The following is a 24,390-nucleotide window of genomic DNA, read 5'->3' as shown; positions in this document are numbered from 1 at the left end:
GTGATGGTGATACGATACTGGGGCACCTCCCCCAAGCTTGGCAGTTGCCAAGGGGAGTGCCCATACCCATGTGATTATGTCTCCTTCTTTGTTGTTGGTGGTGGAGGTGTTGTTGATGATGCAAGCTTGTTGTCCACCTTCCATGGCATAGGCTCACCCTCATAGAAGGATGATCGAGTCTCCGGAATCCTCCGATCTGCAACTGAAACAGCTCGGAACAAAAACAGAGGATATTTGCGTGATACGGTCGTCAAAACCTTCTAGAGAATACATAATGAATTTTTACCGACCAAAATACGTATCGTGTAAGAAAATGGAGTCCGGAGGGCACACGAGGTGCTCATGAGGTAGGGGGCGCGCCCAGGGGGGTAGGGCGTGCCCTCCACCCTCGTGGAGGCCTCGTGTCCTCCCCGGACTGCTACTTATTTTTCTATTTTTCTAAATATTCCAAAACGGAAAAATATTGCTTTAAAAATTGTTTTGGGGTCGGTTTACTTACCGTACCACATACCTAGTCCTTTTCGGAGTCTGGAACGCTCTGGAAAGTGTCCCTTATGTATTCCTCCGGGGTTACGGTTTCAATAATATTGGTTTCAATATTTATGGGATTACCTGAGATATAATGTTTGATTCTTTGACCGTTTACCACCTTCAGATTTGTGCCCGCGAAGTTGTTGATTTTTATGGCACCGGAACGATAGACCTCCTCGATAATGTAAGGACCTTCCCATTTGGAGAGAAGTTTTCCTGCAAAAAATCTTAAACAAGAGTTGTATAGTAATACATAATCACCTACATTAAACTCATGCTTTTGTATCCTTTTGTCATGCCACCTTTTAACTTTTTCTTTAAACAGCTTGGCATTTTCATAAGCTTGGGTTCTCCATTCATCAAGTGAGCTAATATCAAACAACCTCTTCTCACCGGCAAGTTTGAAGTCATAATTGAGCTCTTTGATAGCCCAATATGCCTTATGTTCTAGTTCAAGAGGTAAATGGCATGCTTTTCCATAAACCATTTTATACGGAGACATACCCATAGGATATTTGTACGCAGTTCTATAGGCCCATAATGCATCATTCCGTTTTTTGGACTAATTCTTTCTAGACCTATTGACAGTCTTTTGCAAAATTAATTTGAGCTCTCTATTGCTCAATTCTACCTGACCACTAGACTGCGGGTGATAAGGAGATGCAATTCTATGATTAACATCGTATTTAGCAAGCATCTTACGGAAAGCACCATGAATAAAGTGTGAACCACCATCAGTCATTAAGTATCTAGGGACTCCAAACCTCGGAAAAATAACTTCCTTAAGCATCTTAATAGAAGTGTTATGATCAGCACTACTAGTTGGAATAGCTTCTACCCACTTAGTAACGTAATCAACAACAACTAAAATATGTGTATATCCCTTAGAGGCAGGAAAAGGTCCCATATAATCAAAGCCCCAAACATCAAATGGTTCGATAACAAGTGAATAATTCATAGGCATTTCTTGACGTCTACTGATATTACCAATTCTTTGACATTCATCGCAAGATAAAACAAACTTACGGGCATCCTTGAAGAGAGTAGGCCAATAAAAACCAGATTGCAATACCTTATGTGTAGTTCTATCTCCAGCGTGGTGTCCTCCATAAGCTTCGGAGTGACACTTACGTAGGATCTGTTCCTGTTCATGCTCAGGTACACAACGTCTAATAACACCATCTACTCCTTCTTTATAAAGATGTGGGTCATCCCAAAAGTAATGCCTTAAATCATAAAAGAACTTTTTCTTTTGTTGGTATGTGAAGCTAGGTGGTATAAATTTAGCAACAATATAATTAGCATAATAAGCATACCACGGAGTGCTACGAGAAGTACTTATGACATTTAATTGCTCATCAGGAAAGCTATCATCAATAGGTAGTGGGTTATCAAGAACATTCTCTAACCTAGATAAGTTATCTGCAACGGGGTTCTCAGCTCCTTTTCTATCAACAATATGTAAATCAAATTCTTGAAGCAAGAGAACCCATCTAATGAGTCTAGGTTTTGCATCTTTCTTTTCCATAAGATATTTAATAGCAGCATGATCTGTATGAATAGTTACTCTAGAATCAACAATATAGGGTCTGAATTTATCACAAGCAAATACGACCGCTAAAAGTTCCTTTTCGATAGTAGCATAATTTCTTTGAGCATTGTCTAGAGTCTTACTAGCATAATGGATAACATTTAATTTATTATCAACTCTTTGCCCTAGAACAGCACCTACAGCATAATCACTAGCATCACACATAATTTCAAAGGGTAAATTCCAATCAGGTGGCTGAACAATAGGTGCAGAGACTAATGCTTTCTTAAGTATTTCAAATGCTTCTACACAATCATCATCAAAGACAAATGGTACATCTTTTTGTAATAAATTAGTCAGAGGACGAGAGATTTTTGAGAAGTCCTTAATGAACCTCCTATAAAATCCAGCGCGACCAAGGAAACTTCTTATACCTTTGATGTCCTTGGGACATGGCATCTTTTCAATAGCATCAACCTTGGCTTTATCAACTTCAATACCTCTTTCAAAAACTTTGTGCCCCAAGACTATACCTTCATTAACCATAAAGTGGCACTTTTCCCAATTCAAGACAAGATTAGTTTCTTCACATCTCTGCAAAACTCGATCAAGATTGCTCAAGCAATCGTCAAAAGAGGAACCATAGACGGAAAAGTCATCCATGAAAACCTCATAAATCTTTTCACAAAAGTCAGAGAATATAGCCATCATGCATCTTTGAAAGGTAGCAGGTGCATTGCATAAACCAAAAGGCATACGTCTATAAGCAAAAGTACCAAAAGGGCATGTAAAAGTAGTCTTTGATTGATCTTTAGTCGACACAGGTATTTGAGAAAAAACGGAATAACCATCTAGAAAGCAATAGTGTGTATGTTTGCATAATCTTTCTAGCATTTGATCAATAAAAGGCAAGGGGTAATGATCTTTCTTAGTAGCTTTATTTAATTTGCGGAAATCAAATACCATCCTATAACCTGTGATAATTCTTTGCAGGATCAATTCATCTTTCTCATTAGGGACAACAGTAATACCTCCCTTCTTAGGGACACAATGGACAGGACTTACCCACTGACTATCAGCAACGGGATAAATTATACCTGCCTCTAGAAGCTTGAGTATTTCCTTTCTTACCACTTCTTTCATTTTAGGATTCAAACGTCGTTGAGGATCACAAACTGGTTTGGCATCAGCTTCCAAATTTATTTTATGTTGACATAGAGTGGGACTGATGCCCTTAAGATCATCCAGAGTATATCCAATAGCGGCACGGTGCTTTTTCAGAGTTTTCAATAATCTTTCTTCTTCATGCTCTGAAAGGTTAGCACTAATAATAACAGAATATATTTTCTTTTCATCAAGATAAACATACTTAAGATTATCAGGCAACGGTTTAAGCTCAAACACGGGATCACCCTTGGGTGGAGGAGGATCCCCTAGGATTTCAATAGGCAAATTATGTTTCAGAATAGGTTCTTATTTAAAGAATACTTCATCTATTTCCCTTCTTTCATTCATGAACATCTCATTTTCATGGTCTAGCAAATAATGTTCTAAAGGATCACTAGGAGGTACAGCAATAGAAGCAAGACCAATAATTTCATCCTTACTAGGCAATTCTTCCTCACGATGTTGTTTACTAAATTTAGAGAAATTAAACTCATGGACCATATCGTCCAAGCCAACAGTAACAACATTCTTTTTGCAATCAATCGTAGCATTAACGGTACGCAAGAAGGGTCTACCAAATATAATGGGACAAAAGCTATCTAGTGGAGAACCAAGAACAAGAAAATCAGCGGGATATTTGGTTTTCCCACACAAGACTTCAACATCTCTAACAATTCCCATTGGAGATATAGTATCTCTATTTGCTAGTTTAATTGTAACATCAATATCTTCTAACTCAGCAGGTGCAATCTCATGCATAATTTCTTTGTATAAGTCAATGGGTATAACACTAGCACTAGCACCCATATCACATAAGCCATGATAACAATGATCTCCTATTTTAACGGAAATAACAGGCACGCCTACCACAGGTCTATGTTTATCTCTATCACAGGGTTTAACAATTCTAGCAGTTTCACCAGGGAATTCAATGACATGCCCATCAATATTATCGGACAAGAGATCTTTAAAAATAGCAATATTAGGTTCTACTTTGACTTGCTTAGGAGGTGTATAAGTTCTAGTATTGCTTTTACGAACAACAGTTGAAGCTTTAGCATGATCCTTTACTCTAGCAGGGAAAGGTGGTTTCTCAACATAAGAGGTGGGAACAATAGGATCATTATAAGTGATAGTCTCTTCTTCAACTTTAATAGGTGCAGCTACTTTTACTTCTATGGGAGGATGATATTTAAACCACTTCTCAGGGAGATCAACATAAGTAGCAAAAGATTCACAGAAAGAAGCTACTATCTCAGAGTCAAGTCCATATTTAGTGCTAAACTTGCGGAAAATATCGGTATCCATAAAAGATTTAACACAATCAAACTTAGGTTTCATACCTAACTCCTTACCTTCGTCGAGGTCCCAATCTTCAGAGTTGCGTTTAATTCTATCCAATAAATTACATCCAAATTCAATAGACTTCATCATAAAAGAGCCAGCACAAGAAGTATCGAGCATATTGTGATTATTTTCAGGAAGTCGAGCATAAAAATTCTGGAGAATTGTCAATTTTGAGAACTCATGATTGGGGCATGAATATAACATTGATTTAAGCCTCCCCCAAGCTTGAGCAATGCTTTCTCCTTCGTGAGGCCAAAAATTATATATATAATTGCGATCACGATGAACAAGATGCATAGGGTAATACTTTTGATGAAATTCCAATTTCACTCTTTTATAGTTCCATGATCTCGTATCATCACATAGCCTATACCATGTCGATGCGTCTCCCTCCAAAGATAAAGGGAAAGCCTTCTTCTTAACAGCATCATCGGGTATACCTGCAAGCTTAAATAATCCACAAATATCATCCAAATAGCGTAGATGCTCGTCAGGATGCTTTGTTCCATTTCCTGTATAAGTATTAGCCAGCAGTTTTTCCATAATACCCGAAGGAAATTCAAAAGGAGTTTCATTTTCAATAGGTTCAGTAGGTTGAGGAGCAACTCTTTGCTCTACTGTACGGGGTGAAGATACCCCAAACAAGCCCCTCGGAGATTCACTTTCCATAGTAACAAGTGACAGAAAATTTCAGCACACTATATAAATTTTTCCTTACCAAATTCCACTTACCAAAGGCGCTACACTCCATGGCAACGGCGCCAGAAAAGAGTCTTGATGACCCACAACTATAGGGGATCTATCGTAGTCCTTTCGATAAGTAAGAGTGTCGAACCCAACGAGGAGCAGAAGGAAATGATAAGCGGTTTTCAGCAAGGTATTCTCTGCAAGTACTGAAATAAGTGGTAACAGATAGTTTTGTGATAAGATAAATGGTAACAAGCAACAAGTAACAAAAGTAAATAAAGTGCAGCAAGGTGACCCAATAATTTTTGTAGCAAAGGACAAGCCTGGACAAACTCTTATAATAGGAAAAGCGCTCCCGAGGACACATGGGAATATCATCAAGCTAGTTTTCATCATGCTCATATGATTCGCGTTCGGTACTTTGATAATTTGATATGTGGGTGGACCGGTGCTTGGGTACTGCCCTTACTTGGACAAGCATCCCACTTATGATTAACCTCTATTGCAAGCATCCGCAACTACAACAAAAGTATTAAGGTAAACCTAACCATAGCATGAAACATATGGATCCAAATCAGCCCCTTACGAAGCAACGCATAAACTAGGGTTTAAGCTTCTGTCACTCTAGCAACCCATCATCTACTTATTACTTCCCAATGCCTTCCTCTAGGCCCAAATAATGGTGAAGTGTTATGTAGTCGACGTTCACATAACACCACTAGAGGTTAGACAACATACATCTTATCAAAATATCGAACGAATACCAAATTCACATGACTACTAATAGCAAGACTTCTCCCTTGTCCTCAGGAACAAACGTAACTACTCACAAAGCATATTCATGTTCATAATCAGAGGGGATATAATGTGCATAAAGGATCTGAACATATGATATTCCACCAAATAAACCAACTAGCATCAACTACAAGGAGTAATCAACACTACTAGCAACCTACTAGCACCAATCCCGGACTTGGAGACAAGAATTGGATACAAGAGATGAACTAGGGTTTGGAGATGAGATGGTGTTGTTGAAGATGTTGATGGAGATTGCCCTCTCCCGATGAGAGGAGCGTTGGTGATGACGATGGTGATGATTTCCCCCTCCCGGAGGGAAGTGTCCCCGGCAGAACAGCTCTGCCGGAGCCCTAGATTGGTTCCGCCTCGTGGCGGCGGAGTCTTGTCCCGAAAAGTTGCTTCTTATTTTTTTCTCATCGAAAGACTTCATATAGGAGAAGATGGGCATCGGAGAGCCACCAGGGGGCCCACGAGGTAGGGGGCGCGCCCAGGGGGAGGGGCGCGCCCCCCACCCTCGTGAGCAAGGTGTGGGCCCCCTGGCCTTCATCTTTGGCGATGATTTTTCTTTATTTATTTTAAGATATTCCGTGGAGTTTCAGGACTTTTGGAGTTGCTCAGAATAGGTCTCCAATATTTTCTCCTTTTCCAGCCAGAATTCCAGCTGCCGGCATTCCCCCTCTTCATGGTAAACCTTGTAAAATAAGAGAGAATAGCCCTAAGTATTGTGACATATCGTGAAATAACAGCCCATAATGCGATAAATATTGATATAAAAGCATGATGCAAAATGGACGTATCAATGACCGCTATGCATGATGAGATGGAATCACTTGAAAAGAATGGCACTTGGGATTTAGTAAAATTGCCTAGAGAGAAGAAACCTATTCGTTGCAAGTGGGTTTTCAAGAGGAAAGAAGGTGTTTCTCCTAATGATGATACAAGATATAAAGCAAGGTTAGTTGCTAAAGGTTATAGCCAGATTCTAGGTATTGACTATAATGAAGTCTTTTCTCATGTTGTGAAGCATAGCTCTATTCGCACTTTACTCAGTATTGTTGCCATGCACGCTTTTGAGCTTGAACAATTGGATGTTAAAACTGCATTTTTACATGGAGAATTAGAAGAGGATATTTATATGGAACAACCTGAAGGTTTTGTTATTCCTGGAAAAGAAAAGCTTGTCTGCAAGTTAAAGAAATCTCTTTATGGATTGAAGCAATCCCCTAGACAGTGGTACAAGAGATTTGACACCTTTATGCTCTCTTAAGGTTTCAAAAGGTCTAATTATGATAGTTGTGTTTATTTGAAAACTGTCAATGGTTCAACTATTTATTTGCTCCTTTATGTTGATGATATACTTATTGCTGCAAAGAGTATGTCAGAGATTAATGAACTAAAGAAGCAATTGAGTAATGAATTTGAGATGAAGGATTTGGGTGCAACAAAGAAAATTCTTGGCATGGAAATATCCAGAGATAGACCATCTGGAAAAGTATATCTAAGTCAGAAGGGATATATTGATAAAGTTCTTCGTCGTTTTAATATGCATAATGCCAAGCCGGTGAGTACACCGTTAGCTATACACTTTAAATTGTCATCAACTTTATGTCCTAAGTCAGATGCAGATATTGAGTACATGTCTAGAGTTCCTTATTCAAGTGCAGTTGGTTCACTTATGTATGTCATGGTTTGTTCTCGTCCGGATTTATCTTTTGCATTGAGTGTTGTCAGTAGATACATGGCTAATCCTGGAAAAGAGCATTGGAAAACTGTTCAGTGGATTTTCAGATACCTGTGAGGTACTTCTAATGCTTATTTACGGTTTGGGAAAACTGGAGATGGACTTGTTGGTTTTGTTGATTCTGATTTTGTTGGTGATTTTGATACGAGAAGATCACTCACAGGTTATGTTTTCATCATTGATGGTTGTGCTGTGAGTTGGAGAGCAACTTTGCAGTCTATTGTGGCTTGTTCCACTACTGATGCCGAGTATATGGCTATTTCTGAGGCATGCAAAGAAGCTATCTGGTTGAAAGGTTTATATACTGAGCTTTCTGGAGATTCATCTTGCCATACCATATTTAGTGACAGTCAAAGTGCTATATATCTTACCAAGAATCCAATGTACCATGAGAGAACAAAGCACATTGATGTCAGATATCACTATATTCGAGATGTTGCTGAAGGTGATTTGAAGGTATGCAAGATAAGTACTCATGATAATCCTGCTGATATGATGACAAAGCCAGTTCCGACCAATAAATTTGAGCTTTGCTCAGGCTTAGTTGGTATTTCTCACTAGTCCCATGGACTTTGACACACAAGGTGTTTATGCCGATTTGGACGGAGTTATTTAATTTTTTCGACTACTTGAGGGAATTTGGATCAAGGTGGAGATTGTTAAATTGTGATCCAAATTCTACCGTATTGGACTAGACGTAGTACATACGGTGTGGGCCTTTGCGTTGGTAACGACGCGTACGAGTACAACTCGTTTACTTGTCATTCAAGGACTCTCATGTATTGCCCTCATATATACCCCATGTAGTCGCACCTCAGACGGGTTGTCGTCTCATGCTTGTAATACTCCTCCATCATAGTGATTGCGCCTTCGTGCGTCCATGGTTTTCTCCCACAAGGGTTTTCACGTAAAAATCTATGTGCTCTCGTGTCTCATTTTTCTCGTTATTATCTAACAAGATTCACCTTATTCTAGGATCGGCTTTGTAAGAGGGCCACCTCATCGTCTTGTATCTTTCGGTTATGTGCTTGGTTCGGTTGTTGCTTTATATATAAAGCGGGTCGAAAGCCTGTTTTGAAAAAGATGATGGTGGACTCGTGATTGTGTTGCATGGTTTCTAGCAGGTTTGGTTCTTCTACCAAGACGAAACTAAATTGGAGAGAAGCGAGAACACCGCTGGCCACATTGAGATGTGTTGCATGGTTGCTAGGTTTCGTTCTTCTACTAAGGCGAAACTAAATTGGAGCAACTTAAAGATTGAACCAATGGCATGATATGCAGGCCGCTTAAATTAGACAATGGAGCGATAAAATAAAATAAAACATGCTCCGCAAAATAAAGTGTACTACTCCCTTTGTTCTCAAATATAAATCTTTCTAGATATTCCAACAAGTGACTACTACATACGAAGCAAAATGAATGAATCTACACTTTAAAATATGTCTACATACATTCGTATGTTGTTGTTCATTTGAAAGGTCTAAAAAGACTTATATTTAGGAACGGAGAGAGTAGTACTTAGGGCGGAACTGGCCACGAGAGATCCATATATCCATCGCACCTGGAAACTTAGGCGTGCAGCCATGCATTGTGCATGCACCTGAACGTGCCGGCCGGCGCGTCAGGTCCGACTCTGCAGCGCCGTGAACTTGAGAAAGGGAAGGGACTCCACGGCTCGACGGTTTGCGTGGGTAGCCTGATACTACTCACATGGGGAGGATATAAAGTGTCCAGACTACGTACGTGTGTATGCTTGCTGCTGAGTCAAATGGGGGGTTGAGCGGTCATGGCGAGACGACGATGAACGATTAAGTCGTTAGAGTATCTCCAGCCGTTTGCCCCCCCTCCCTTCTCAGGGCATCGAAAAAGAGCGGCCTGAGGGTGAACCAGCGCTAGATTGATCCCTGGGGTTCGTTTCTCTCTGGCCACGCCCCCGGGTGCCGCCCCTAAGGCGCCTCATATTCAAACTCGATCGTTTCCGTTCGAAAAAAAAGCCACAATCCGGCGATCATCGCAATAGTTCGGCAATTCGGTGCCACAGTTCGGCGATCAAATGAAAGGATACGTAGTAGTTCGGCGCACAAAAAAGGAAAGATGCGGAAGGAATGCATCAAACGTCGAGCTCAACCTCCGGTGTCGTCGTCGACATACGCGGGCTGGGAGGAGTTGGCACGGCTTCCGGACTGGTCGGCGCGGCTTCTGTGTTGCTGGGCGTCGCGGAGGCATCATCAGTGGGGCTGGGCGTCGCAGAGGCATCGTCAGTCGGGCTGGGCGGTGACGTCGGCGACGGCGTTGGCGTCGCCGTATCTGGTTCAGGATGAGGCCTCGCTCCGCCAAGAACCACGCCTTGAGCTTCTTGTCGCCGCTCTGGAGCATATCGGCGCCGCCCATCAAGAAATCCAGGTCGTTGTTCCTCTTCTTCGCGGTGACGTTGGACCAGAGCAAGTCAAGTTTGACAGCGTTGTTCATCATCAAAGCAGCCCACCTCGCCTCAGTGTTCTCTTCTCGCTGGGCGGCCCTGGTCTTGGCATCGGCGAGGCAGTGCTCAATGGACTCTTGCACGCGTGCGGCAGCCGACTCGGCGTGTTTCGCCTTCTTGGCCCCTTTGTTGCCGTTCGGGCGCCCGTCAGCCGCGCCCGGGTCGGCGCATCTGGCTTGTACGTCTCCTTGGCCTTGGCGAGGGTGCCCCGGACAGCCGCCCACTTCTCGCACTTGTCAATCCGCTTGAAGACGTGGAGGTACTTGAACTCTAGGTCGTTGTTGTCATCGCGAAACATGCGAACATGCATAGCAGCTGCGCCGAGGAAAGAACATCAGTCGGCGCTAGCGCGCGCACGGGCGTGCACACGACGAAAGCAATAGTGAGAACGACGTGCTATACATGATCCTCGACGCTGGTGCCGCTCTCCGGGCGAGCCGCGACCTCCTCGACGATCCCATGCCATTTGTTGCACGCCGTTTGGATGAGCCCACAATGGTTCGCCATCGCCTTTGACCCACGCTTCATGTGGACGCCTTTGAAGTAGGGGTCGACGAGCTTGCGCTTGTCGAACTCGGCCTTGATGTAGGCCCAATACGTCTCGATGTTCTGGTTCGTGCCGGTGACCGGGTCGAGGCAGACGACCTTCCATGCTTCGGCGAGGCACTCCTCTTCCTTGAACGCCCACTTGATGCGCGGCTCGCCGGTCTTGGCCGCCTTCTTCTTCTTCTTCTTGCCTTTCCTCGTCGACGCCGGCTCCTCCTCCTCTTCTTCCTTCTCCTCTGGCTCTTCCTCGCCGTAGTCGAGCTTGTCGTCCATGTCGTCGACATCAATCGAGCCGTCTTGGAAAATGAACCCGGGGAAGCGGCGACGGTAGCCGAGCCGGCTGCGATGATGTCTTCCATGTCGACCTCCGTCGCGTCGGCATCGCCAAGATGCGATGAGGAGGAGGCGCGATCGACCTCGCGCTGATAAGCCTCGGTGAGGCGTCTCATAGTGGCTAACCTCTTTCCACTCTCGATGAGTGCGATGCGGAAGGCTTCCAACGTCTCGGCGTTGGCGTCGCCCGCGATGGGCACAGACAGGTCCCGCATCATCGCCTGTAGCGGGTCTTGGGCGTCTGCGCCGGAGGCTCCGCCGTGGCTGATGACAAGCACCTCGGTGATGGTGCTGCCACCACTGTCCGCACGAGGGAGCGGGTCGTCGATGACCACCACGTTGGTGGGAAGGCGTCGAGCGATGCCGTGTCGGAGTCGACAAGCATCGGGTCGGTGGAGCCGATCGACTCCAGGTCGGAGGCTGGCTCGTTGGCGATGTCGAGCTTGTCAAGGAGGTCGATGAGGCAGCTCTCGGAGCTGGCTGCGCCCACGCCTGGCGTGGGCTCGTCGGGGAGGCGAATGTCGCCGATAAGATCAGCGAAGCAGCTCGCCGCGCATGCGACTTCCACGCCATGCAGCACGTCAGTGCAAACGCCATCGGGCGTGCCGGGCTGGCTGCACTCGCCAGGGAGGAACAAGGTTCCTGTCCTCCGGACAACGGTGCACCTAGCCCCACGATGGGCGCCAAATGTCGGGGGTTTGGTGCGACATATGCCAAGGGATGGCTTATCATGATGGGAGCTAGTAAGACATCGCCGGTGCCTGGAAATGGGATAAGACATAAACATGTACGCCGACGCATCTTACCCGGGTTCGGAGCTCTCCTAGGATATAACACCCCTGGTCCTGCTCTGCAGGGTCCCGCATGATCACTAGGTCAACAAGTAGCGACAAGCTTGCTCCTTGAGTTGTTCAGCTAGAGGAGGAAGAAGGGCTAGGCTAGCTCTATTCCTCTCTCTATGTGTGTATTCTCTAAGAGGCTGAACCCTTTTGCATGGGTGCCCTGGGAGGTTTATATAGGCCTACCCTCCAGGGGTACAATGGTAATGTGGCCGGGTGTAGGCCCGGGCCGTCAGCGTCTATGGTCGCCGCCTTCTCCGCCGGCTGCTGGGTCCCGCCGCTTGGTGGGTCCCGCCGGCTGCCGGGCTCTCGGCCGACAGGTAGGGCCCGCCGCTTGTGGGTCACGTCGGCTGCTCATCACTGTAGCCCTGCTTTTGATGACGAGGGCTTGGTCGGGGAGAGCGTGGCTACATTACCGCCGCCTGGTGAGCGTTTCTGTTGTCACACCCCGTCTTATCTGGTTGATGGCGCACAGACTTCAAGGGAAGGGGAGGGCCGGCTGCTGGGAGTCCCCCCCCTACGCCGACTGGTCAAGGCTTGTCGTCTTCTAGCATCTCACAGACAAGTAGGGCCCGCCGCCTGCGGGCCATACCGACAGCCCGTCGTGGGAGTATGGCTGCCTCTGCCACGGGTGATGTCATGGGCAGCATGGCAACAGTGCCGCGCCGGGCTAGGGATGGCCACCCGATACGCTGCACTGTGGCCACGTCCGCCCCTGGATTCGGGGGTGGCAGGTTGTACTATAGCCACGCCCCATCTCGTCGTTGTTATGTGGGTGCAAACTTTGAGGGTGCGAGGATGGGCCGCCTGCTAGGAGTCGGCCGCTCTGACGGTCGCCTGCTAGGAGTCAACCCGCGTCAAGGCCGCTCTTTGGGCCTTGCCGTCTTCCTGCAGCCAACCGTTTGGACTAGCCGGCCATAAAAAGGCGGTCCCTTGTTTTTGATACTTGAGGGGCGCAGCCGGCCTCGATGTCTTGAAATGTCACGGGGAGCAGATAGGGTTACCCGTGCTCATTTACTCCGACAACCGTTTTATTATGTCATAGTGGCTCAACTCAGCAACATCCATGACCGACACAAGAGGAGGGGGCTCGAAGTCCAGTGTTTGCTCGGTAGTGAAGCATCAGTGCATAACCCGTTGCAACACACAGGTTCTTTTGTTAGTAATAAGAAAAGAAAAACTCTGCAGCTGAAGACAACGCGCCTACAGTTGGTCCATTCAGAAAACAACGCAAACAGATATCGGGATAAGTAGACAGCAAAGTTCAGCCGCAAGCCGGGAAAAGAAGTGGGCAGGTCAGGGTTTGTTCGACTAGAACTGAATTGTCAGGTTTTTGTGAAAAAGACGCTGAACGCTAAATTTACTTAAGCATCCTGTCAAACATTGTTCGGAAGGGATTTCATGAACCAAGTGGTTGCCTTTCCACCATCAAACTCTTCACAATATTAATAACAGGCATATTTCATAGAAACATGTGTGCCAAAATGGTGCTGTATAATTGTATCAAAACGGAAACAAAGTAAGGCACAACTTTCACTCACAAAAAGCCGAGGCATCTACAGTATCATGATACTTCTTCATTTTTCCAACTCAAACATGCAAGCACCAATGTGAGCTACTACAATTGAGCATGTGGTGTCCAAACAAAAATGAGGGTCCTGTTTTGTTGAGATACCACACGCCTGCCAAACTGTCAAGTGAACAAAACCAACGGGCGAATCCCCTGATTCATATACATGGCAACTACAAAAGAGCCTCGATGTCAATCTCAACGAAAGTGCAGGGGTCCGGAATGCCGAATTTTCTTAGCACCTGCGTATAACAGACTAGGTCAAATTAACTGTTCACAGATCATCATTCCATGGCTTTTTTTTTTTGCACATGACCAAAAAAATTTACCTCAGCATGGACAATTCCTAAGTAGCCAACCTGCTTTCCATCACTCATAACAATTTTGCATTGTCTTTTAGTAAAGAACTCGGGTTCCTACAAGACAAGACATCAGTACAGATGTTCATAACAACCAAAGGAACGTTGGATGTGCCCAAATGTATCCAGAATTTCAAATGCTTACACTTGAAGGAACATAGTAAGTCTGGCCGAAATTTATGTGTGGAGCTCTCACGATTTTGACAATCCTATCCACCAAACCCATAATTTCCTGCGTAATTGATAACAATTAGCCAAGGCTAAGAACAAAGCACTTTAAGTATTACTCCTGCACAAAAGTAATTGCTTATTTACCTCAAATCCAGAATTACTATTACAGTACAAAGCTGCAAGCCGGCGATTATTAGAGGCACCAACATCACGTGAAGTATCCAATGACACTACATCACCAACTTCAAAAATCTGCACACATAACAATGCTGAAAAAATATACTATGGCCAATTGGTTATTAGCAACATAAGCAGCTCTATGAAAGATGAAAGCCTTCCTTTTAGAAAATCATGATAACATGTATTAAAAAACATAATTATTACAAACCAATATTATGTATCAGCCAATAAATAAATAAAAACTGAACACTGGTAGGGGCTCGAAGGCCCCAGATGCATCATTAATATTTCAGCGGTGGTACAGAGGATCTAGCAGCAGGACCCAAAGAAAAATACAGATTACAACCAGATCCCTGACTTATGCAAGGAGGAACCCAGAAGACGAAAGTAAAATGCAATCAGGTCCTTAACAACCCCCGAGCAGAACAAAGAACGCCGGTGCCGGGGACAAAGCCACTTGGTCCGACGACCCCTCTGTTAGAGTTATATTGATGATGATCTTTGGCCTTTTGTATTCTAGCCTTTTGGCATCCTCTCGTACATGTATATATGTTGGCTTTGGCCTCCTACTAATATCAAGTTAATTATCATCAACATGGTATTAGAGCTATAGGTTGTACGCCATGGAATCTGCACTGAAGTTGTAGTGCCTCCCTTGTGGCAACTTAGCCGGGAGGATTAAAAAGGGCCGCCCTTCGGCCATAGGATGCACCGGATTGCTGGCAGGACCGGCTGGCTACCGTAGGCCGCCGTAGCCTCTCCAAGACCACCACTGGTGACGAGCGTCATCCCCATCTGCATCAACTCTGCCGCTTCTCATCTGCTGAAGGAACTGCAAAGAAAGGAGAAGCCGGAGAACCTCCTCGAGAGCAGGGACGGACTCCATCCTTGCCAGAGACATATAGATCCGACGAGGAGAGGCACTGTTGGAGCTGAACTTGCTGTGATTCTCCACCGCTACCCCGGCCGCCACATGACGGCAGAGAGAGAGGGAAGGGGAGGAGCACCACAGCGGCGTCTCCAAGTGCCACGGCGAGCTTATTGAGAGGGGATTCGCCAGATCCGCTGCCATCCCTTTGCCTCCATGATGAAGGCGCTGTGGAGGACGACGAGAACGGCCACCGGATTCTGCTCGCGAGATCCGAAGGCAGACTCCCCAACGGCATGAAGCCAGACCACAGCACAAGGCCGAACAACATAAATCTAAGCCTACTATCTACAGAAGAAGCCCGGCATCCAATCCCATCCTTGCTCCAACAGGCACCGCCGACGGAGAAGAAAAGGGAAGGAGCCAGAGAGCAGAAGACGACTCTCAACGAGCTAGGGAAAGAGAGAACCCGGTTGGGTTGGAGACTTGGAGTGTGCTTGTCAGCCAATAATTAGAATGTTGTTATATAAAAAAGGGAGTATATGCACATTAGCCACATGAAGAGCGCCTCAGTAACACTGCTAACACTAAGCAGATGAATACTATTGTTTGTTTTCATAAAGTACCTTTATGGGTCTTGGATGGTCTATATTATGCTTCAGCGTTTTCAACAAACATGACATCAGACTACTTCTTACAACCTGCAAGATCACAAGCAAAAACAAAACATACATTGCGTACTGGAATAAGCACATGTGAATTGTATAATTATATTTCAAGATCTTACATTAGAAACAAAATGTATTGATTTATTTTGCAGTAGGTAAGTGAAGACAGCTAAATATGAATGACCACATATACCAGGAGTATGATAACAAAAGAATGACATACATTTTTCTACTGCAACCAGCTGTAACAAAAAAATGAAAGATCCAATCATAAAGGCACCCTTTAGTACTTGAGCAATTCACCTCAAATTCAGAAGTACGGGGGTTTGCAATAATGACTGCTTTATTTCCATCGTCTGTCCTGTTTAGCATGTCAAAGTTCTCTTCGTGTGAAGTCAAAACAAATGTGAGCACCTCCATATAACCAGCTCTTGCAACCTGCCCCACAAACATTTTTCTCCCAGTAAAATATCGATGAGTGAGCATATGCATATGGATATGGAACACAACTGAAGGATCGCTACAAGGTACTGAATATTTTAAGCACATACCTCAGCACGAATTTTATCAGAGAAACGGTTTAGTGGTTGCCTTCCACCTATTGTCATAGACTTTGGCTTTGATTTTGGCACATTGTTGTACCCATAAGCTATAGCAACATCCTGTATGGAATCAAAATGAAAATCAAACCAGAAACTATCAACCAATTCTAGATAACAACTACAAAAAAAGAACCTTTCGATAGGTAGGGAATTGCATATGTTACCTCTGCTAGATCACGAGCATGCAGAACATCACTTCTTGTAGGAGGGACAGACACTGAAATACAAGGCTCCCCATTTGATGAACAAAGTTCCGCTTGCAATTGCATTTTGTTCAGAAGGGAGATAACCTGAACTTTCAAATACTCAGTTGTATCATCACACTTGCTCAAAGCTGCGAACTTAAATCAAAGAACTCAAGCAGAAAACATTGCCTTACATAATTATAAAAAGCATTTGTTTAATTTAATTTTGCATACAGGTAGAACATTGCAATTTGCATCAGAAAAACCAGCTGTTCTGCAGTAAAGATCGAAATCTATCACTTATTTGAACTATTTATCCAGATATGAGGTCCGTGGTTTCCGGCGAAATGATTTATCAGGCTTCAATAAAATATACCTGCGTCTCATCTAGGGAGATTCCAATGGGTCCAACAATATCAGAGAACGAAACTTCCATTTTATAACATGAAAGATCAGGATAAATGGCTGTGCTTCCATCATGAGATACCACTTCAACTGGTTCCACTTCAAACTTATTTTCACAGTACTCCGAAAACATTGCGACCTAGACACATAGGTAGCAGGTGCATCAACAAAATAAATCTAATCTTCATCCAAAAGGACAGCACATTTCCAATCTAAAAGATAGCAAGCATTACATCACACCTACCATTGTATTCAGAACAATATTTGCTTTTGTAATGTCTGTAGCGGTGCATTCGATAAACACATTCCTTGTCTTCAGGGTGATAGCAGAATGTGCACCATTGATGATAGGAGGTAACGATAATACAGTTCTGCAAGTATTAGAGTGTCAGCTTGCTGTATGGGCAGTACAAACCAAGGACCCAGAATAAGTACCAGAACGGTCCTGGTACAAACAATTTAAGTGAAGTATTGAACTGGCAACCAAACATGTGTCTTGCCTTCTATAACACAAGACTATACGCCTTGTAACAAAAATAAGTTAATAAATGTAACCACAATACCATGAAATTGGTTTACCTGTTGCTATCATATATAACTGGGTAAACTGGAGAATTCTCGATAATATGCAAAAACTTCTTCAACTTCATGTCAGACTGCCAAAAGAAAGCGTAAGCTATCGGTGACCAATATGTACAGAGAGCGTATTTAAGGAAAATCAGAACTAAGCATCAAGGGTATAGAACTGCAGAACTTCAGAAAATCCTGGTTCCCATGGTCATAAGTAGCAATATTAAGTGTAGCAAGGCACTATAACCTGTGGCATAGCTACTTACTCTGTAGAAATCCATCAATGCATCTGCCCTGAACTCTTGCTCCTGAACCAATATAACAAAGCAAACGAAAAGAAGAAATGTAAGTCAAAACTGCTGTTTTCCCAGAAACCTGCACAAAAGACTGCAGAAATGCTCTAACAGTAACGTGTAAAGTGGGGATAATGTATCACCGGTTGAAAGTGGTGAGTTATTTACCTGTTTTAATGGGATAAAATTGATTTCCTGTGGTGGTAGAGCCTGAAAAGATTAATTAATATGTCAAATAAAGGAGAATCAACAGGGGCATTTGCATATAAAGGAAAAACAATATCTTTTATTTTTTATTAAAATGAAAAAAGCCTATCTGAAAGAGGCACATAAGAAGATATATACTATAGTCAAGAATTGCTTACAAGGTGGAAAACTCCCGCAAAAATCTCGAAATATAAAGAAAAATAATATCAAGTTATGGTACTTGAAAAGCTCAGCACCTATGGTGTTTCTTTGTATTTACTTCAAATACAAGCTATCAAAGAATATGGACAGCATAAATAGCGCATTGTAATTGGGGACGTCACATCCAAACACCACAATTCAACATGTACGTCAACAACAACTATGAACACGAAACCATGCCTAGGATGCACAATGGTTCCAAGGTTCATGCACCAGTTACACCAAAATTAACACTGATTCTCCGAATTTCCATCTGAAGTCAATAGCATCAGGAACAATTTGATTGCACACAGGTCAGGAAGAGCTACTCTTCAAATTTTACTAACTAGACCCAAATCCCCACCTTTCACCTGTCAGTCAACCTCCCGGAATCAAAAGCAGCCCGCAAAAATGGAACCGATTGAACTCATAGGCTGGAATAACACCAAACAGTGGGGAGCACCTTGGGCTCGTGTTACAAAGCTTCAGACCATAATGCAATAGGTTCAAATAACAGGGCCCACGTTTCCCCAAATTATGGCTTCTCTAAAATACTGGTGAAAAGGAGCTTCAGTTGATCATAAAAGCTGAGAGTAAGCTCCAACTTGAAGACAGCCTGTTTAGAAGTATACTTTGCTTCTGGTGAACTCAAGACAAACCTGAATCTCCCCCAAACAGGGCCTGAGGCAGCCGAAGGGAGCTTTTGGGGCCAATAAGCTATAGCCTAGACATGCGCAGCTTCATGATGCGTGCAAAGTCAATTAAATGGACCACAACATGTCCTGCGTTTTTCTATCCCTAAAAAACTTAACTAACCTTGAAAAAAAAAGCTTTAGCAATGATCCTCAAACAGAAATATGGGCCCCCACCAACCGACCATAGAGAAGAACAGAAAAATGCAGAACTGATAGGAGCTGGGATCCTACCAGGTCTAGCTCGTAGGTTGTAGGGGTGGAAGGGGGTTTGGCGTGGAGGAAGGCGAGGCCGCAGGCGCTGAGGTGCCGTCGTCACGCGCGCGAGAGAGAGAGGGCGCAGGGGGGCGGCGGCTAGGGTTAGGTCTCCCGGCTCCCTTCAGGAAACCGAGCAAATATGATTGCTTCTGCTTAATCTCAAAACGGGTCCTTACATGAGTTTATATAATCCTCCTAATGATATAATTTGGGCTAAGCCCCTAACACGATAAGATAAGTTGGGCTGGGCCCCTAAGTACCTGCGCCATGAGGCCTTCTCCGGCTATAGTGTATGCCGGTCATAACAAGAACACACACAGAATGAAGTAGCAAGGATGTGCCTGACGGAAATACAAAGCTCTCTGGGATGTTTGATGGAATTAATAAGGAGCATCAACAAACTGTAGCTAATTGCAGCAAGGTCAAAAATCTACCTCGTATGAGAAGGGTCCTTGCAGAGTGTCCAAATCATGGGTACCAATAGCAACAAGAGTTCTCTTCCTGTCCTCCAGCACAGTACAGTGAGTTAACCGCTAGCCAGACAAGTTATACCGGCAAATAAAACAAACTAACACGCCACGCTAGCCAGACAAGTTATACCGGCAAATATTTTGATGGAGTTTGTCTTGAAGATCAATGAAGCTGTTGTATCTGACTTCATCAAAAGTTACTCCTCTTAGGACAGCACAAACTACATATGGTCTAATTTGTGACGTCTGCAAAAGAAATAAATATCAGCTGGTCAAGGCTTTGACTTTCCTTTAATAGATAGATGTGTGCATACATAATCCATTGCCTTCTAGAGAAACAAGGACAACATTTTAAAAATGACGTAATCCATTACTCAACATGTCATCCGCAGCTAGCATCTAGAATCTCAAAAGCATGGGCAAGTTAACATCTAAGAATTGCATTTCTTCTTTCTGCTATATTAATGGTCAGGACTACAATGGAACATTTATGACACACATGGATTAAGCATGACAAACATATGTATAGAAAATTAAACTAGTGCGTTAAGTCCGCCTTTGTTTTCTTTTTGCAAATCCCTTTTTCGTCATTCATTTAACTCACAGAGTCATTTCTCCTTTTCTGAAATGTTTTTTATCCAGAATATGCATTAACCATGAAGTTGTTCAAGAGAGTTTCCAATTGAGACGAACACCAAACCCTTAGACTCTGTCTATCGATTTTATCCACAGCTACTACAGAACCGTTACCCAGAAGTTAGCAAAACACTGAAGATACTCAGCCTTACTGTTTTTTCTTATATTTTTTCAAGTATATTAATTGAAAATTTGGCATATGTCGTAATATGGCCATAAGAAATTATAAGGGTAAAATACATTAAACTTATGTATAATAAAGAGCTAGATGAGGGTGAAAATGAACCTTCTTCAACTCATTACCTGTGGTCTAACATGCATCTGAAGCATTGAACCACGGGGGATTGAAGCAATTTTAAATATAGGGGTTGCTTCACTCCCAGTGAAAATGCGAAGAGATCTTGCTAATCCTTCAAGACATAACAAATCATATCTGCATGCATTGTAATGGACATCACACTGCATAAGAAATCTTATGCTAATTCTTTGTAATTTTTTAACAACCAACAAGTCATCCAATTGAACTTAGTAAACTAAGAAAACGTATCGTTAAAGCATAAGGCTAACCAAGACATTTCCAGTGCATACTTGATGCCAGCAATACTAATAAGGTGATACTCCCATCTATAAAACCAGTGTAGACTATTTGAAGGTTCAACAATTCGAAGTCTTATGTCACATCAGACATATACGAGAAAGCAGTTCTTTCTCTTTTGCTGGAAAGAAAGCAAAAGTTTGTGGTTGAACACAATGTGCTGTGTGGAAGTTCAACTATTTGAAGTCTTATTATCTCACATCAAACATGTACAAGAAAGCAAGTTAATATACTACAAGTGTCCCACAGCACCAAATAATTTCTTACTACACCCAAAATTAACAAGAGAATAGAATTAAATACAAAAGTAGCAAGACAAAATAAACTACTCATTAAAACCTTACCAGTAACAAGAATTACCATCATATATAGGGATGGCGCAGCCAAAGTTTATGTCAAATTAAATAAAAATCAGAGTGAACAAAACCTACAGATGTTGGTTCCAAATTTGATGCCAAAACCAAAAGAATCACCATAAATGCAGGTTAGACTTGAGCTGACATTAGTACGGATAACAAGGTCAACCTCCGCAAAGTCCAACAATTAAGTGACACATGCCATGCATGATGCCGATAAACACCAAAAACTTTGAACTGAATAGCAGAACAAAATTTGCTCGCCCAAATAAAAGAAAGCAAAACGGTTACATGATTACAGCTACGGTGACACCAATTCATACACACATATTTGATTTGACAATTAGCAGCTCAATGCAGACTAATTGAGCTAGTGATACCAGAAGACAGACAGATATCTCATACCATAGCAACTCAAGTCAGAGCAGTTTAGCCACTTGTACAGACAGTTCAGCTGGCAAAACCAAAATGTGCTTACCTATTGGCAGCAACCTCAATCTTGTAGATGACCTCGTCGTCACCGTCCGCTTCGACATCTTCCTCCAGGTGCTTCTCCTTCCGGATGATGGCCTTCTCTGTGGTCTACACAAACCCAATGAAGCAAATCACATCAAACGAAATAAACACCCAAATACCAAAGCATGCGAGTAGGAGAGAAAAATGGCACAGATCTGCGGCTCACCACGTCGTCGAGTTCGATGCCGAAATCGAAGCAGAGTGCCTCGAATTCGTCTTGCGCTGGAGCATCCACAACAAAGAAACAATATTAGTTACGTGTTCTCGCGGCGGGTTAAGGGAAGGAGTATGCGGTGGGGTTGAGAGGGGGGGGGGGGGGGGGGGGGAGGCGCTTACTATAGACCCTGCCGAGTGTGGCGAAGAGGCAGTCGCGGCCGACGCTGATTGTCGGCATCGCGAGCAGCGGCTGTGTTGCTTGCTGGCGGCAGGACACGCGAGCCTGTTAACCTAGCAAGAACAGCGGGGGAGCCCGATGAGGTGAAAGCGCTGAGAGGGGGTTTGGACAGACAGGTGGGCGCAGGGCTCGTGGTCGCACTTTTTTTATCACGTGCAATGACTATTCTTTTTAACGTGACGTGGCTTAACATGGATGCTGCATTAGGAGTCAGTTTTAGAATAATAATGATAAAGAGTGATGAGTAGCAGCAAGTCTCTGAGTTCTGGAATAGCTACCTAATTTTGATTACACTAGCAATTTAATAAGTACTCCCTCTGTACCGAAATACATGTCGCTGAAGTAGCTGACTTGCTCCAGCGACATGTATTTCGGTACAGAGGGAGTAGAAAACACAAAGCAGTTACTACTATATCACATGACAAAGCGAATGGAGATTGGCCTTCGGGTCCTTTCTGTGGAATTGCAAAACTAAGGGCAATTGAGATAAAAAAATAATAAGGGCAAATAGAATTAATTAAAATCATGTTTCAATCTATCAAGGCATTAATGCCGAGGGCCACGGCCACATTTTCTGTGGAATTTAAGCTTGAGTTGAGAACTTGAGATGGCTAGAAGGGGATACCTTTTGCTGAGGCGGAACGCCGAAGGATGCCAGACTGCAGATCAGCAAGGGAAGCAAGACTGCAGATCAGCAAGGGAAGCAGCCAAGAAGGAGATGGAAGGGGACTGCTCGCTGCTGTATGGGGCTCACCGGATGGGCAGGGGCGGAGGTCAACGAGACACCGGATACGGGACACGGCGGCCGGGCGGCTGGCGGCGGGATGGATAGGGTTCCACGGGCACGACACGGCTCCTTTCTTCTCGGCAAAAGCTCGCGTCTCTTTTGCTCAGTCCCCTCGTCCGCTATTTGTTATTGGGCTGACTGGCCGAGGCCCAGCAGAAGTGGTAGAGAGAGTGGGCTGCGCCCCAGGCCAACTTCTTTTTCTAGGCTCGGGAATTTCCTTACGCCCCAGGCCATGGCCTGGCCTGCCTGTGGCCCAGCTCCGCCGTTTATTACAACACTAAACAAGCCATCTAAAAAGGGAGCAACTAATTAACGAGGGCTCCTTCGGGAGCCTCGCAACGATCAGCGTCACTTGGCGCGCTCTTAGCTATTCGCCATGTGTCGCACTCTGGGCGCTCCCTTCGAATTTTGTTTTTTTTTCGCACGCGTTTTCGGCTTTTTAAACGGTTTTTTTTTTGAATTTTTTTTACATTTTGGTTTTTCACCGGTCTTCCCTAGCTTTTCGATAAAAAAATTCGAAAAAAAAAAAATTTGCGCAAAAAAACGTATTTTTGTTCACGAGAGTCACGGTTTTGTTTTCGCGAGAGGCACGGTTGTGCTTTCCCGAAAGGCACGGCCATGCCTCTTGGAAACGGAAAAAAATGTGTTTTCTGTTTTTTTTCTTTCGCGAGAGGCACGGTTGTGCTTTTGCGAGAGTCACCGCCGTGCCTCCTCGGAAACGAGAAATAAACACGTTTTCTGTTTTTTTTCTTCCGCGAGAGGAACGGTTTTGCTTCCGCGAGAGACACGATTGTGCTTTCGTGAGAGGCACAGGCGTGCCTCTTTCGGAAAGGGAAAAATGCGTTTTCTGGGTTTTTTTCTTCCGCGAGAGGCACGGTTATGATTTCGTCAGAGGCACGGGCGTGCCTCTTTCAGAAAGGGAAAAAAACTTGTGTTCCCGGTTTGGTTTTTTCGTCGGTTTTTTTCGTCCGATTTTTTCGTGAAAAAAAGTTCGTCAAAACCTATCAACATGGGATCTAGTTTTGAAGATCTCGACGCGAGGAATCCAACAATGAAAACGGTTCGAGATTTGGACGCACGGTTTAAAAGATAAAACATTTAACATTTTGAATAAACGGATCTACGAAAAAAAGGGAAAACAGTCAGGTTGCGACAAGTGGCGCACATGCAGCGCGCCACTTGTTGCTACCTGGGAAAGTTGAAATGATCTCCGCAAGGAGTACTCCTCAATTAATGATTTCGATCTAAAAAAAACTTCCTCTAAAAAAGAGCCATCTAAAAAAAGGTTTACAGATCCCTATGAACATTGAGATTTAATAAAGGTTTATAGATCCTAAAAAAAACTAGAGAAGCTATCTTTGCGTATAAAAAAACTAGATGAGACATCTTTGTGAAAGTTGCAATTTTTCATGACATAATGGTGAAGATA

General features: G+C 43.8%; 1 protein-coding gene across 1 annotated transcript; it reads right to left on the bottom strand.

Moving 5' to 3' along the window:
• Nucleotides 1–13,401: 13,401 nt before the first annotated feature.
• On the bottom strand, nt 13,402–23,087 carry LOC123126274 (phenylalanine--tRNA ligase beta subunit, cytoplasmic). Its single transcript, XM_044546642.1, has 21 exons — nt 22,929–23,087; nt 22,800–22,833; nt 22,117–22,227; nt 21,947–22,002; nt 21,743–21,846; nt 20,617–20,746; nt 19,808–19,923; nt 19,642–19,708; nt 18,039–18,080; nt 17,844–17,885; nt 17,587–17,663; nt 17,252–17,378; nt 16,979–17,146; nt 16,582–16,707; nt 16,367–16,477; nt 16,119–16,253; nt 15,774–15,848; nt 14,244–14,351; nt 14,074–14,160; nt 13,899–13,985; nt 13,402–13,811 (listed from the first exon to the last, which is right to left on the bottom strand). Exons 3-21 carry the CDS (start codon nt 22,172–22,174, stop codon nt 13,743–13,745), a joined length of 1,785 nt encoding a protein of 594 aa, XP_044402577.1. The 5' UTR covers nt 22,175–22,227; nt 22,800–22,833; nt 22,929–23,087; the 3' UTR covers nt 13,402–13,742.
• Nucleotides 23,088–24,390: the final 1,303 nt, after the last annotated feature.

This window comes from Triticum aestivum, chromosome 1B (genome assembly GCF_018294505.1).
Source record: "Triticum aestivum cultivar Chinese Spring chromosome 1B, IWGSC CS RefSeq v2.1, whole genome shotgun sequence".
Lineage (NCBI taxonomy): Eukaryota > Viridiplantae > Streptophyta > Magnoliopsida > Poales > Poaceae > Triticum > Triticum aestivum.
Note: the sequence above shows the minus strand (reverse complement) of the source record. Positions and strands in the feature narration are given on the sequence as shown.

Coding starts and splice junctions, on each gene's coding strand:
- LOC123126274 (XM_044546642.1), bottom strand. CDS start 22,174: ATGCCGACAATCAGCGTCGGCCGCGACTGCCTCTTCGCCACACTCGGC. Junction 19,709..19,807: donor CTCCATCAAAATATTTGCCG/GTATAACTTGTC, acceptor GCTGGAGGACAG/GAAGAGAACTCTTGTTGCTA. Junction 16,708..16,978: donor TCTCCCTAGATGAGACGCAG/GTATATTTTATT, acceptor TTGAAAGTTCAG/GTTATCTCCCTTCTGAACAA.